The 16,108-nt window shown below is 37.5% G+C and overlaps 1 protein-coding gene across 4 annotated transcripts in view; it reads left to right on the top strand.

The window, feature by feature from the left end:
- Window positions 1–16,108, top strand: part of KLF8 (KLF transcription factor 8) — a 369,048-nt gene that overhangs the window by 318,930 nt on the left and 34,010 nt on the right. For all 4 annotated transcript variants that reach the window (XM_067722391.1, XM_067722393.1, XM_067722392.1 and 1 more), the window contains one exon: window positions 14,237–14,801. In XM_067722391.1, the coding sequence (XP_067578492.1) occupies window positions 14,237–14,801 (565 nt within the window). The remainder of the gene's footprint in view (window positions 1–14,236; window positions 14,802–16,108) is intronic.

Here is a 16,108-nt window from a genome sequence, read left to right as displayed (position 1 = left end):
TCTCTTTCTCTGCCTCTCTCTCTGTGATTCTCTCCCTCTCTCTCTCTCTTTCTCACTTATTACCTTTGAAAGTAACTTGCATCAAGAAACTTCAAGCCTAAATAATTCATCATGCATCACTTACAAATAATGACATTCTCCTACATAATTACATCAATACTAATATACCCAGGAAAATTAACAATGTTTCTATAATATTACATAAATGGGTCATTCATTTCTCAATGGTTCTCAGTGACACATTTTCCCATACCATTCTTTCTTTCTGGAATGTGTTTCATTCAACCTGTTTAATTTACCAAATCCCACACTTTCTGTAGGACCCAAATTCTAATTTCATCTCTTCCATAAAAAACTTTCATTGATAACCCCAACTCTCACTAATCTCTAGTGCCCTGAACTCCTGGAATGCTAAATTATCTGTATCAGTCACTCATGTGGCTCTGCTTATTACTTGTTTTCTAATTGTCAAGAGCTTCATGTAAATATCTCATCTACACAGTGATATTCTTTGTCTCCCAAACTTCAGTTACTTGTGTACCACTGTCACAATTTCTGCCATATCCTTATCATCAATATTATTTACTTACTTAAAAAATTAGATCAGTAAAAATAAATACATACCTATATTAGTTTTGTCCTAAGCAGTCTGGAGAATTTTGGGTTTGATGTGGGGTATTAGTTTCCTAGGGCTGCCACAACAAATTACTGCAAATTGGGTGGCTAAAAACAACAGAAATTTACAGTTCTAGAGGCCAGAGGTTCAAAATCAAGGTGTTTTGAGTGCCTCAAACCATCCCAAGGCTCTAGGGAAGAATCTGTTCCTTGCCCTTTACACCTTCTGGTGGATGCAGATGTTCTTTGACTTGTGGCCTCAGCACTCCAATGTCTGCATGCTTCTTCATATTGATTTCTCATCTGAGTTTCTATGTGTGTCTCCTCTGTGTGTCTTTTTTTTTTTTTTACATCTTTATTGGAGTATAATTGCTTTACAATGGTGTGTTAGTTTCTGCTTTATAACAAAGTGAATCAGTTATACATATACATATGTTCCCATATCTCTTCCCTCTTGCGTCTTGCTCCCTCCCACCCTCCCTATCCCACCCCTCTAGGTGGTCACAAAGCACTGAGCTGATCTCCCTGTGCTATGCGGCTGCTTCCCACTAGCTATCTATTTTACATTTGGTAGTGTATATATGTCCATGCCACTCTCTCACTTTGTCACAGCTTACCCTTCCCCCTCCCCATATCCTCAAGTCCATTCTCTAGTAGGTCTGTGTCTTTATTCCTATCTTACCCCTAGGTTCTTCATGACAATTTTTTTCCTTAAATTCCACATATATGTTTTAGCATATGGTATTCGTCTTTCACTTTCTGACTTACTTCACTCTGTATGACAGACTCTAGGTCCATCCACCTCATTACAAATAGCTCAATTTCGTTTCTTTTTATGGCTGAGTAATATTCCATTGTATATATGTGCCACATCTTCTTTATCCATTCATCTGATGATGGACACTTAGGTTGTTTCCATCTCCTGGCTATTGTAAATAGAGCTGCAATGAACATTTTGGTACATGACTCTTTTTGAATTACGGTTTTCTCAGGGTATATGCCCAGTAGTGGGATTGCTGGGTCATATGGTAGTTCTATTTGTAGTTGTGTGTCTTTTATAAGGATATTTGTTATTGAATTTAGAGCCTGCCCAAATAATCCAGGAGAATCCCCTAATCTGGGGATTAGGACATGAACATATCTTTTGGGGGAACACCATTCAGCCCACTACAATTTGTTATGTATATACTTTTTCTAATATGTAATAAATAAATATATAACTATTTAAATAAAATAATTTATCTATGCACCAACCAAAAACAATCTTAGATGCTCTGAGGAAGAAAAAATGCTTCATCTTATTATCAAATACCTAATACACATATGCATACATGCATACATATGTATATACCTACATATATGCATTTCTGACCTCATTTTGCCTGGATGTAGCTGCTACTATGCTTGATACTTTTTCCCAGTCCCTTAGGATTGCCTACTTCATTAGTTTGTACAAATTGATTAATTCTTTTGTCTTATAGTGCTTCATTTCCTGATGCTATTGTGATGGTGGGAAGTAAAATTTGAATTCCCTCTAGGTTTAGATGAGGTCTAACTTTCTAATAATATCCAACTCCATCCACCTCTCCTTTCTCTAATACCCAAACACATGATGTCCTTATTGGAGAAGGACTGGAGATTCAGAGGGTTAAAGTGACTTTTTATTTAAACAATGAATGTGCACATATATGTGTATATGTGCATACATGTGTACCTGGGCATGAAAATGATTAGTCTAAACCCAGAGCAAAGCTAGAAGAGACCTGTATACAAGAGCAGCTTTCCTCTTTCTGTTTGGGACGAGCCTGAGATTTATCTTTTTTTTTTTTTTTTTTTGGCTGCGTTGGGTCTTCGTTGCTGTGTGCAGGCTTTTCTCGGCGAGTGGGGGCTACTCTTCGTTGCGGAGCATGGGCTTCTCATTGCGGTGGCTTCTCTTGTTGTGAAGCATGGGCACTAGGCGCATGGGCTTCAGTAGTTGTGGCACGTGGGCTCAATAGTTGTGTCTTGCGGGCTCTAGAGCACAAGCTTAGTAGTTGTGGCACACGGGCTTAGTTGCTCCGTGGCATATGGAATCTTCCTGGACCAGGGCTCAAACCTGTGTCCCCTACCTTGGCAGGTGGATTTTTAACCACTGTGCCACCAGGGAAGCCCTCTGAGCTCTATCTTATTACCATCACAATACTCCTTCCTCTCCTTTCCACCTGCTGTGCTGTCTGGAGTATTTTATTCTTTCATTTTCTTTCTAGCCTTGCCTTCCCACTTTCAAGCTCTAAATCAGAGCTGTTTTAAGCAATGGATTTCCCTGACCCTCCACCTCCCAAGGCCTTTCTACCTATCTTCATCAAATGCTCAAGAGCTTAGGTAATTGTGAAATTAACCACCTTTTCTCTGGGTTTCTTTCTAGAATTGAAGGCAGTAGGTGCCTTTATCCAACCTCTGTGGTGATATATCAATAAATAACTCTTTTTTGTCAACTCAAATTGCCTTAAAGTCTGATTAGAATTCTGGACAATTGAGAGGAAGGACTGTGGAAATTAAAACTTCTCTGCAAATTACCCCCAAGTTTCTGTATTTTTCCCATACCTAAGCTCCTTCATATACTCAGAAATCTTTGAAAGCTGCAGCCTGAAGTTTTAAAATATCTAATGGGTAAAGTATTCTCTTTCTTTGAAGAGGGAGAGAGAGTTCTGTACTGACTGACGACAGAACACTTGAAACCTGAAGTCATCACACAATACTGAAAATTAAAAGAGTTGATTTAAAGAGAAAAATCTGATGACACAGCTTTAGATCAATCCTCAGATGAGCTTTCAAAGCTGTGGTAATTGTATTCAATGAAAAGTGGAATGGGGAGCCATCTTGAACCATCTTAGTGAGAATTCTTAAAAATCTCTGAAAGTCTAGGGCTGAAAACATACTCACTTCTTATGTTATACCTTTTTCAGAACCTTCAAGTATAGTATGCTATGTAAAAGGAGAAGGTAAATCAGATAGTCTATGTTTTTCTTTAACCGTAAGGATAGCTATGTTCAAAATATGAAAGAATTCAGACAGTATATTGAAATTCTTATTAAAATTACTTTGACCGTATTAAAAGAGAAATCTCAGTGCACACAAAAATCATTCACTATAGTAATATAGATATGGAATGCTTATCCTATTATGTTTTCATGTCACAAAGCAAGAAATGGTAAGGTAAACCTTGAGAGCCGCTTTCAAGCACAGTCTGTTCGCTTGAGGGAGCATACATGCAGAATACAGTATTCACAAGCTGGAGAATCCTTGCTACAGGCTGGATTCACTTAGGCATAACAGGTACACTTGAAAGTGATATGGACAGAAGGAAATATGTGATGATATGCTTTGAGGAAGTTACCATTAAAACAATACAACCCAAACAACTGGTCTTCCAACATTTCTTTTAAAGTCATGTGGACCTAGAGTCTGTCATACAGAGTGAAGTAAGTCAGAAAGAGAAAAACAAATACTGTATGCTAACACATATATATGGAATCTAAGAAAAAAAAAAAGGTCATGAAGAACCTAGGGGTAAGACAGGAATAAAGACACAGACCTACTAGAGAATGGACTTGAGGATATGGGGAGGGGGAAGGGTAAGCTGTGACAAAGTGAGAGAGTGGCATGGACATATATACACTACCAAACGTAAAATAGATAGCTAGTGGGAAGCAGCCGCATAGCACAGGGAGATCAGCTCAGTGCTTTGTGACCACCTAGAGGGGTGGGATAGGGCAGGTGGGAGGGAGCAAGACGCAAGAGGGAAGAGATATGGGAACATATATATACGAATAACTGATTCACTTTGTTATAAAGCAGAAACTAACATACCATTGTAAAGCAATTGTACTCCAATAAAGATGTTTAAAAAAATATAAAGTCCTGTGATGATGGCAGAAGAAGAGTAATGACTGAAGCCCTATTGTGAACAGGGTTTTTGTTAGACCACAGGGCAGACTTGGTCTACAGAAGGACAACTCATGATGGTTTGCTGAAGCAAGACCCTGCAACATCTTATCTCGTCAAGGCAATAAGAATAGCCTATATGTTCTTCAAGTTCTATACATTCATCAGTCAGTTTCCATTTTGGATTTTCCTGAATAATATGTTTGTCAATATAATGAATAACTGTGGACTGAGTACTAGCTAATCACAAGGCCTTGAACCTATGACATTATTCCGGGCAGCACTCAAGGTCTAGGAGATGGCCTCTATTTAGCAAAAGATAGTGAGGTTGCCAAAGTAATCTCCATTTTATATTTAACATTCAGAACTTCAGCTTCCTTAGGTTTCTGGGACTAAAGCCGAGAGTCCAGAAAGTCCCTGAAAATTTAACTAGATCTTTCCTTAATGTATACTGGCAGACTGTTTATTTCTATATCTGCACCCACAGTCTATATACTTCTAGAAAAACAATATTATACCTAACCTCTTCTTTTGTTTTTGTTTTTTGTTTTGTTTTGTTTTTTTGGCCATGCCCCACTGCTTGCTGGATCTTAGTTCCCTGACCAGGGATTGAAGCCAGGCCACAGCAGTGAAAGCCCCAAGTCCTAAACACTGGACCACCAGGGAATTCCCAACCGAACCTCTTCTTATGCTTTCTGTTGTAACTCTATTTCTCAGTGTTATCAGGATAATCTCTGTTATCCCAGATATTCCTGGGAGTCTGCCTCTTTAATCTGGGAAGGGAGCTAGTTAGGTGAAGGGACAAGTAGGAAATATGGGAAAAATAGGAGCTTAAGTTTATATGAGGGATTCAGAGGAGAAGGAATTTTTAAGCTCAGCACAGCCATTGTTGACAACTTCTCCACATCCTCCCCCTCCCCACCAACAGAAGTCTACTGCTCACCTTACCTGGATGGAGTGAATCCACCCATGAAGGATGGATTACATTAGAAGTATGTCAAACAGTGGGACAAATCACAGAAGACATGTCTTAGAGGGGCAGATTGAAGCAATATGTGGACCACAAACAAGGCGTGAGTTGGGATGAGGTCTTGTAAATCGAGAAACCAAAAATATCATAGCATAGCAGAGGGAGAAAGCAGATGGCTGTCTTGCTAAATTCTGTGAGTAAAACGTGGATACTTCTTGGTGCGTTTATTCATGCTCAGCATGCTCTAAGGGTATTTTAAAGAAAGTCAGAACAAGAGAACACTGCCTATTCTTGCCCGTCATCATTCTCTGAGTTTAGGCCCATATTATCTTTCATCTAAAATTTTTAAATCATAACCATAATACCACTCGGTAATGATATTGTGGATAATGATATTATGGATTAAGTACTTTAAAAATTACCAATAATTCTTTAATATCATCCAATATGCAGTTAATATTCAAATTTATCCAATTGTCTCATAAATGTCTTACCAAGATTTTTCCTTATGCTTCCATTTTGACCTCTTTAAATCCTGTCTTATTCCTTCTTTAATCTATTCTTCATTAAGGAGCTAGTTAAATATCACAGAAATAGCTCTGCCCATGTCACTCCCCTCCTCAAAACAATTATCTTTTATCTCACCCAGCCTTTCCTTGAAATTCACTTTCCCTCATATTCCAAAAATAAAGCATAGTCATATTTTGTGTAAGGGCTGCATTCCTGAAAATCTCTCATAATTCAGAACTCCTACAGCTCAGTATGATCCTGATAGAGAATGGAGTCTTGCTTGTTTACTGGCTAAGTAGCACTACTATCTCCAAAGCCATCTTCAAGGTCCAGATATTGCTTGGCAAGGGCAGTAAACAGTCCACAATATCCTTGACCTTTTTTTTATTAATTGAAGTATAGTTGACTTACAATATTATATTAGTTTCAGGTGTACAGCATAGTGATTCAGCATTTTTACATATTATACTCCATTAGAAGTTATTACAAAATAATAGCTATAATTCCCTGTGCTATACAATATATCCTTGTTGCTTATCTATTTTATACATAGTAGTTTTTATCTCTTAATCCCCTACCCCTAATTTGTCTACTCCCCTTTGGTAGCCACTAGTTTTTTTTTCTATATCTGTAAATCTGTTTCTGTTTTGCATATACATTTGATAGTATTATTTTTTTTTTTTTGGCTGTGTCATGCAGCATGCAAGATCTTATTTCCCCGACCAGCGATTGAACCTGCAGTGAAAGTGCTGGGTACTAACCACCGGACAACCAGGGAATTCCCTGTATTATATATTAGATTCCTTATATAAGTGATATCATACAGTATCTTTCTGTCTGACTTATTTCACTAAGCATAATATTCTCCAGGACCATCCAAGTTGTTGCAAAAGGCAGAATTTCATTTTTTATGGCTGAGTAATATTCCATTGTGTGTATATGTGTGTGTATGTATGTGTGTATATATATATATATATGTATATGTATACCACATCTTCTTTATCTATTCGTCTATTGATGCACATGGGTTGCTTCCATATTTGACTGTTATGAATAGTGCTGCTGTGAACATTGGGGTGCATGTATCTTTTTGAATTAGTGTTTTTTTAGTTGTTGTTGTTGTTTTTCCTGATGCATATCCAGGAGTGGAATTGCTGGAGCATATGATAGTTGTATTTTTAACTTTTTGAGGAATCTCCATACTGTTTTCCATAGTGGCTACACCAGTTGATATTCCCAACAGTGCAGAAGGGTTCCTTTTACTCCACATCCTCTCCAACATTTGTTATTTGTAGACTTTTTGATGATAGCCATTCTGACAGGTGTGAGGTGATATCTCTTTGTTGTTTTGATCTGCATTTCTCTGAAAATTAACAATGTTGAACATCTTTTCATATGCTTGTTGGCCATCTGTATGTCTTCTTTGGACAATGTCTATTCGTCTTCTACCCAATTTTTTTTAATTTTTAAATTTTATTTTATTTATTTTTTTACACAGCAGGTTCTTATTAGTTATCCATTTCATACACATCAGTGAATACATGTCAATCCCAATCTCCCAATTCATCACAGCACCACCACCCCACCCGCCGATTTCCCCCCTTGGTGTCCATACATTTGTCCTCTACATCTGTGTCTCAATTTCTGCCCTGGAACACGGTTCATCTGTACCATTTTTTCTAGGTTCCACATATATGTGTTAATATACGATATCTGTTTTGCTCTTTCTGACTTACTTCACTCTGTATGACAGTCTCTAGATTCATCCATATCTCTACAAATGACCCAATTTCTTTCCTTTATATGGCTGAGTAATATTCCATTGTATATATGTACCACAACTTCTTTATCCATTCATCTGTCGATGGGCATTTAGGTTGCTTCCATGACCTGCCTATTGTAAATAGTGCTGCAATGAACATTGGGGTTCATGTGTGTTTTTGAATTATGGTTTTCTCAGGGTATATGTCCAGTACTGGGATTGCTGGGTGATATGGTAATTCTATTTTTAGTTTTTTAAGGAACCTCCATACTGTTCTCCATAGTGGCTGTATCAATTTACATTCCTACCAACAGTGCAAGAGGGTTCCCTTTTCTCCACACCCTCTCCAGCATTTGTTGTTTGTAGATTTTCTCATGATGCCCATTCTAACTGGTGTGAGGTGATACCTCATTGTAGTTTTGATTTGCATTTCTCTAATAATTAGTGATGTTGAGCAGCTTGTCATGTGCTTCTTGGCCATCTGTATGTCTTCTTTGGAGAAATGTCTATTTAGGTATTCTGCCCATTTTTGGATTGGGTTCTCTGTTTTTCTTAATATTGAGCTGCATGAGCTGTTCATATATTTTGGAGGTTAATCCTTTTTCTGTTGATTCATTGGTAAATATTTTCTCCCATTCTGAGGGTTGTCTTTTCATCTTGTTTGTAGTTTCCTTTGCTTTGCAACAGATTTTAAGTTTCATTAGGTCCCATCTGTTTATGTTTGGTTTTATTTCCATTACTCTAGGACATAGATCAAAAAAGATCTTGCTGTGATTTATGTCAAAGACTTTTTTTCCTGTGTTTTTCTCTAAGAGTTTTATAGTGTCCGGTCTTACATTTAGGTCTGTAATCCATTTTGAGTTAATTTTTGTGTATGGTGTTAGGGAGTGTTCTAATTTCATTCTTTTACATGTAGCTGTACAGTTTTCCTAGCATCACTTATTGAAGAGACTGTCTTTTCTCCATTGTGTATCTTTAACTCCTTTGTCATAGATTAGTTGACTATAGGTGCATGGGTTTATCTCTGGGCTTTCTATCCTGTTCCATTGATCTATGTTTCTGGTTTTTTGCCAGTACCATATTGTCTTGATTACTGTAGCTTTGTAGTATAGTCCGAAGTCAGGGAGTCTGATTCCTCCAGCTCCGTTTTTTTTCCCTCAAGACTTCTTTGGCTATTTGGGGTCTATTGTGTCTCCATAAATATTTTAAGTTTTTTTTGTTCTAATTCTGTAAAAAATGCCATTGGTAATTTGATAGGGATTGCATGGAATCTATAGATTGCTGTGGGTAGTATAATCATTTTCACAATATTGATTCTTCCAATCCAAGAACATTGTATATCACTCCATCTCTTTGTATCATCTTTAATTTCTTTCATCAGTGTCATAATTTTCTGCATGCAGGTCTTTTTTCTTCCTAGGTAGGTTTATTCTTAGGTATTTTATTCTTTTTGTTGCAATGGTAAATGGGAGTGTTTCCTTAATTTCTCTTTCAGATTTTTCACCATTAATGTATAGCAATGCAAGAGACTTCTGTTCATTAATTTTGTATCCTGAAACTTTACCAAATTCATTGATTACTTCTATTAGTTTTCTGGTGGCATCTTTAGGATTCTGTATGTATAGTATGTCATCTGCAAAGAGTGACAGTTTTACTTCTTCTTTTCCAATTTGTATTTCTTTTTCTTCTCTGATTGCCATGGCTAGGACTTCCAAAACTATGTTGAATAATAGTGGTGAGAGTGGACATCCTTGTCTTATTCCTGAGCTTAGGGGAAATGCTTTCAGGTTTTCACCATTGAGAATGAACTTTGCTGTGGGTTTGTTGTATATGGCCTTTATTTGTAGAGGTAATTTCCCTCTATGCCCACTTTCTGGAGAGTTTTTACCATAAATGGGTGTTGAATTTTGTCAAAAGCTTTTTCTGCATCTATTGAGATAATCATATGGTTTTTCTTCTTCAGTTTGTTAATATGGTGTATCACATTGATTGATTTGTGTATATTGAAGAATCCTTGCATACCAGGGATAAATCTCACTTGATCATGGTGTATCATCCTTTTAATGTGCTGTTGGATTCTGTTTACTAGTATTTTGTTGAGGATATTTGCATATACATTCATCAGTGATATTGGTCTGTAATTTTCTTTTTTTGTAGTATCTTTGTCTGGTTTTGGTATCAGGGTGATGGTGGCTTCATAGAATCAGTTTGGGAGTTTTCCTTCCTCTGCAATTTTTTGGATGAGTTTGAGAAGGAAGGGTGTTAGGCCTCCTCTAAGTGTTTGATAGAATTCACCTGTGAAGCCATCTGGTCCTGGAGTTTTATATTTTGGAAGATTTTTAATCACAGGTTCAATTTCATTACTTGTCATTGGTCTATTCATATTTTCTATTTCTTCCTGGTTCAGTCTTGGAAGGTTATACCTTTCTAAGAATTTGTCCATTTCTTCCTGGTTGTCCATTTTATTAGCATAGATTTACTTGTAGTAGTCTCTTAGGATGCTTTGTATCTCTGTGGTGTCTGTTGTAACTTCTCCTATTTTCATTTCTAATTTTATTGATTTAAAGCCTCTTCCTCTTTTTCTTGATGAGTCTGACTAATGGTTTATCAATTGGTTTATCTTCTCAAAGAACCAGCTTTTAGTTTTATTGATCTTTAATATTGTTTTCTTTGTTTCTATTTCATTTATTTCTCTCTGATCCTTATGATTTCTTTCCTTCTGCTAACTTTGGGTTTTGTTTGTTCTTCTTTCTCTAGTTCCTTTAGGTTTAAGTTTAGGTTGTTTATTTGAGATTTTTCTTGTTTCTTGAGGTAGGCTTGTATTGCTATAATCTTCCCTCTTAGAACTGTTTTTTCTGCATCCCATAGGTTTTGGATCATCGTGCTTGTGTTGCCAGTTGTCTCTAGGTATTTTTTGATTTCCTCTTTGATTTATTCAGTGATCTCTTGGTTATTTAGTAACATATTGTTTAGACTCCATGTGTTTGTGTTTTTTATGGTTTTTTCCCCTGTAACTGATTTCTAATCTCATAGCGTTGTGGTTAGAACAGATGCTTGATATGATTTCAATTTTCTTAAATTTACTGTGGTTTCATTTGTAACCCAAGATGTGATATATCCTGGAGAATGTTCTGTGTGCACTTGAGAAGAAAATGTAATCTGCTGTTTTTGGATGGAATGTCCTATTAATATCAACTAAATCTAGTGGGTCTATGTGTCATTTAAATCTCATGTTTCCTTATTAATTTTCTGTTTGGGTGATCTGTCCATTGGTGTTAGTTAGGTGTTAAAGTCACCCATTATTATTGTGTTATTGTTGATTTCCTCTTTTATAGCTGTTAGCAGTTGCCTTACGTATTGATGTGCTCCTATATTGGGTGCATATATATTTATATTTGTTATATTTTCTTGGATTGCTCCCTTGATGATTATGTAGTGTCCTTCTTTTTCTCTTGTAACATTCTTTATTTTAAAGTCTATTTTGTCTGATATGAGAATTGCTTCCAGGTTTCTGTTGATATTTACATGGAATATCTTTTTCCATTCCCTCACTTTCAGTCTGTATGTGTCGCTCGGTCTGAAGTGGGTCTCTGGTAGACAGTATATATATGGGTCTTGCTTTTGTAACCATTCAATGAGCCTGTGTCTTTTGGTTGGAGCATTTAATCCATTCACGTTTAAGGTAATTATTGATATGTATGTTCCTATTACCATTTTCTTAATTGTTTTGGGTTTGTTTTTATAGATCCTTTTCTTCTCTTGTCTTTCCCACTTAGAGAAGTTCCTTTAACATTTGCTGTAGAGATAGTTTGGTGGTGCTGAATTCTCTTAGTTTTTGCTTGTCTGTAAAGCTTTTGATTTCTCCATCAAATCTGAATGAGGTCCTTGCCAGGTAGAGTAATCTTGGTTGTACTTTCTTCCCTTTCATCACTTTAAATATGTCATGCCATTCCCTCTGGCTTGGAGAGTTTCCTCTGAGAAATCAGCTGCTAACCTTATGGGAATTCCCTTGTATGTTAACCTTATGGGAGTTCCCTTGTATGTTATTTGTCATTTTTCCCTTTTTGCTTTCAATAATTTTTCTTTGTCTTTAATTTTTGCCAATTTGATTACTATGTGTCTCAGCTTGTTTCTCCTTGGGTTTATCCTGTATGGGACTCTGTGCACTTCCTGGACTTGTGTGCCTATTTCCTTCCCACATTAGGGAACTTTTTGACTATAATCTCTTCAAATATTTTCTCAGTTCCTTCTCTGTCTCTTCTCCTTCTGGGATCCTTATAATGCAAATGTTGTTGCATTTTATATTGTCCCAGAGGTCTCTTAGGCTGTCTTCATTTATTTTCATTCTTTTTTCTTTATTCTGTTCCTCAGCAGTGAATTCCACCATTCTCTCTTCCACATCAATTATCCGTTCTTCTGCCTCAGTTATCCTGCTATTGATTCCTTCTAGTGTATTTTTCATTTCAGTTATTGCATTTTTCATCTCTGTTTGTTCTTTAATTCTTCTAGTTCTTTGTTAAACATTTCTTGCATCTTGTCTATCTTTGCCTCCATTCTTTTTCCACAGTCCTGGATCATCTTCTCTATCATTATTCTGAATTCTTTTTCTGGAAGGTTGCCTATCTCTACTTCATTGAGTTGTTTTTCTGGGGTTTTATATTGTTTCTTCATCTGGTACATAGTCCTCTGCCTTTTCATTTTGTCTATCTTTCTGTGAATGTGGGTTTTGTTCCATGGGCTGTAGAACTGTAGTTCTTTTTGCTTCCACTGTCTGCTCTCTGGTGGGTGAGGCTATCTAAGAGGCTTGTGCAAATTTCCTGATGGAAGGGACTGGTGGTGGGTAGAGCTGGCTGTTGCTCTGGTAGGCAGAGCTCAATAAAACGTTATTGTACTTGTCTGATGATGGGTGGGGCTAGATTCCCTCCCTGTTGGTTGTTTGGCCTGAGGCAACCAAACACTGGAGCCTACCCGGACTCTTTGTTGGGGCTAATGGCGGACCCTGTGAGGGCTCACACCAAGGAGTATTTCCCAGAACTTCTGCTGCCAGTGTCCTTGTCCTCATGGTGAGACACAGCCACCCCCTGCCTCTAGCACTAGCAGGCAGGTCTGGTTCTCTCTCCCATGGCATCACTGCTCCCTTTTTTGGGTCACAATGCACACACCACCCTGTGTGTTCCCTCCAAGAGTGGAGTCTCTCTTTCCCCCAGTCCTGTCAAAGTTCTGCAATCAAATCCCACTAGCCTTCAAAGTCTGATTCTCTAGGAAGTCCTCCTCCTCTTGCCAGACCCCCAGGTTGGGAAGCCTGACATGGGCTCAGAACCTCCATTCCAGTGGGTGGACTTCTGTGGTATAAATGTTCTCTGGTTTGTTAGTCACCCATCAAGCAACTATTGGATTTGATTTTATTGTGATTGTGCCCCTCCTACTGTCTCACTGGGACTTCTCCTTTGTCTTTGGATGTGGGATATCTTTTTTGGTGAGTTCCAATGTCTTCCTGTTGGTGATTGTTCCCGTCTACCCATTTTTTATTTGGGGATATCCTTGATCTTTGAATTCATTCAACTCAGAAAAATTGTTATTAGGTTGAGGTTTTATGTTATTTTATATATTACCTATAAAGTGATCATTTAATTAGTATTTATTTTTTGGCCATGCTGCATGTGGGATCTTAGTTCCCCGACCAGGAATCAAACCTGTGCCCCCTGCATTGGAAGCACAGAGTCTTAACCACTGGACCACCAGGGAAGTCCCTTAATTGGTATTTTTAAATTTAAAAGTTGCACAGATATATTTTGCATTTAATAAAACTGACTGTACTGCATCATTACTACCTAAGCATATTGTCTGTTGGTATGTCTCTGTAGATGGAAATTTTTTTTTTACCCTTTCTCTTCTTACAGAACTTCTATTAATTCTCTAAGACTCATCTGAAATATCACTTCCTCCTTGAAACCTTCCCTGATCTTCTAGACAGAATGAATCATTCCTTTTTCTTTTTCTAAAATACCTTGCTTGCATATCTACTGCATCACTTATTATGGTATGACTTATAAGCTACTCATATTATTCTATCATTGTAGTTGGTATGTTAGTATGTACTTCGTGGCTATACCTTATTCATTTGTGCCCTCACTGGGCTTGACACAGTACTAATAGTGGATACTCAGGTGTGTTGATTCTAATTAATCTTGCAGAATTATTGTAAAGTTTAAATGAAATAATTTGTATTAATTGCCTTATACAGTACCTGATGCTGGTACTCAATAAAGTTTCCCTCTTTTTTCCTCTTTACTCTTGTTTTACTTTTTCCTCTTGCCTAATTTTTCTCAATTCCCTGTATATTCTGTCCATGACAACAGAATAGAGATTTCTTTCTTTCATTGCTCACATCTCTCTTCTTCAGGGTACTAACACTCACTGTTTGCACCTCTCATTTGTTTATGTATTTATTTTAGGTCACTGGCCCTGTTAAAATTAGAGATTCCCTTAAGGCAGCAGACAGAGGTAATATGACATCTCCACCACTCCTGGATGCCAACCCCATGGAGAACCCAACACTGTTAAATGACATCAAGATTGAGCCCCCAGAAGAACTTCTGGCTAATGATTTCAACCTGCCCCAGGTGGAACCAGTTGACCTCTCCTTTCACAAGCCAAAGTCTCCTCTTCAGCCTGCCAGTATGCTGCAAGCTCCAATACGTCCTCCCAAGCCACAGTCTGCTTCCCAGACACTTGTAGTATCCACTTCAACATCAGACACAGGCACTTCAGCAAACATCCCTACTGTTCTGACCCCAGGCTCTATCCTGGCCTCCTCTCAGGGCACTGGTGGTCAGCAGATCTTACATGTGATTCACAGCATCCCCTCAGTCAATCTGCCAAATAAGATGGGTAGCCTGAAGGCCATCCCAGTGATGGTGCAGTCACTGCCCATGGTGTATACTACTTTGCCTGCAGATGGGAGCCCTGCAGCCATTACAGTCCCACTCATTGGAGGAGATGGCAAAAATGCTGGATCAGGTGAGCATCAATCTGCCCCTTTGCTAGACTTTACCTTCCTTCATCTATTCCCTTTTTGAATATTGTATCTCGTATTTCTTTTCCAATTATTCTTGCATACAGCTTTAAGAGCAATTTTTCATAAATACTGTTTTTATCATGTCTCTTCAGCGCTTACAAATGTACAAAGAATATTTTTCATTTAGCCCATGTTTCTCAAACTGGGGTATACATATCTTTGAGTGAAATACTATGTATCTTTCTGGAACCTCTATATTATTTGACAGTAAGTAATTTAAAACATTTTATATTTTTAAAATATGATTTTATTAAAGAGAAAATATAATATTTGAATAATATTTTAAAACATGACCTTCAAAAATAGTTTTAAGCTACTAAAGCAACTACACTGGGACTTTCCAGGAGGATGTGTTTAGTCTTCTATGCCATTAAGAATGCTTTGTAGAAAAGTTGAGAATGTTTCTAGCCCTACATACATAGCCAGCCTTACCTCCCAGCCTCTCCCAGCACTGTACCTTTTCTCTTCCCTACAGGTAAAATAGTCTTCTTTGAAATTTTGCCATCTTTCCTATGTTCCACCTCATTTAGCATCTATCACCTTCCACGTTATTTTTTACATGCTTGTATCACAAGTGTATGGGCATTCTTCCCAATTGAATTGTAAATTTCTCGAGGACAAGACTCCATCTTATTTTTCTTTGTACATCTCCAGAGAGGACAGTGGTAGATAATAGTTGTCTTGTAAAAAATTATGTGATGAACAAACTTGAAACTTTTTCCAGGAGAGAGTTCATATGCTGTAATCTTACCTTTTATTTATTTTTAAAATAAGTTCAGAATTCAGAAAGGTATGTTTATCTCCCTTTCACCACTATCCCCCAGCCACCCAGTTCCCCTCCTAGAGACATATCTAGTTTGTAATGGAGAATGTTGGAAGAAAATTATATGGCTTCTTGAAGTGGTTCAAGATATTTACCTTCACCACATCTGTAGAATTACAAGCAGTTTTGGATGTTCAGCTTTAGGAAGGATGTTGGGAAATTGGAGTATAATCAGAGGAGAAAGATTAAGATGGTGAGAGGACTAAAACCCATGTCAGAAAGGAGATGATAAATGTTTAGCATGAATTAAAAAGACCAAAGGGCAGATATGCGGGTGGAAATGACTAGGAACCAGATTTCAGCTCAGTGTAAAAAAAAAACTTTCTAAGAGTTTTCTACCTTTGAAATTCAATGCCTTGTGATCTTTCCATCACTAAATGTAGGAGAATGACGTACTAAGCATCAAGTTGCTGAGACTCCGCTGTG

This window comes from Pseudorca crassidens, chromosome X (assembly GCF_039906515.1).
Source record: "Pseudorca crassidens isolate mPseCra1 chromosome X, mPseCra1.hap1, whole genome shotgun sequence".
In the NCBI taxonomy this organism is placed as follows: Eukaryota; Metazoa; Chordata; class Mammalia; order Artiodactyla; family Delphinidae; genus Pseudorca; species Pseudorca crassidens.
The sequence above is the reverse complement of the archived record's forward strand: the minus strand, read 5'-3'. Positions and strand labels throughout refer to the sequence as shown.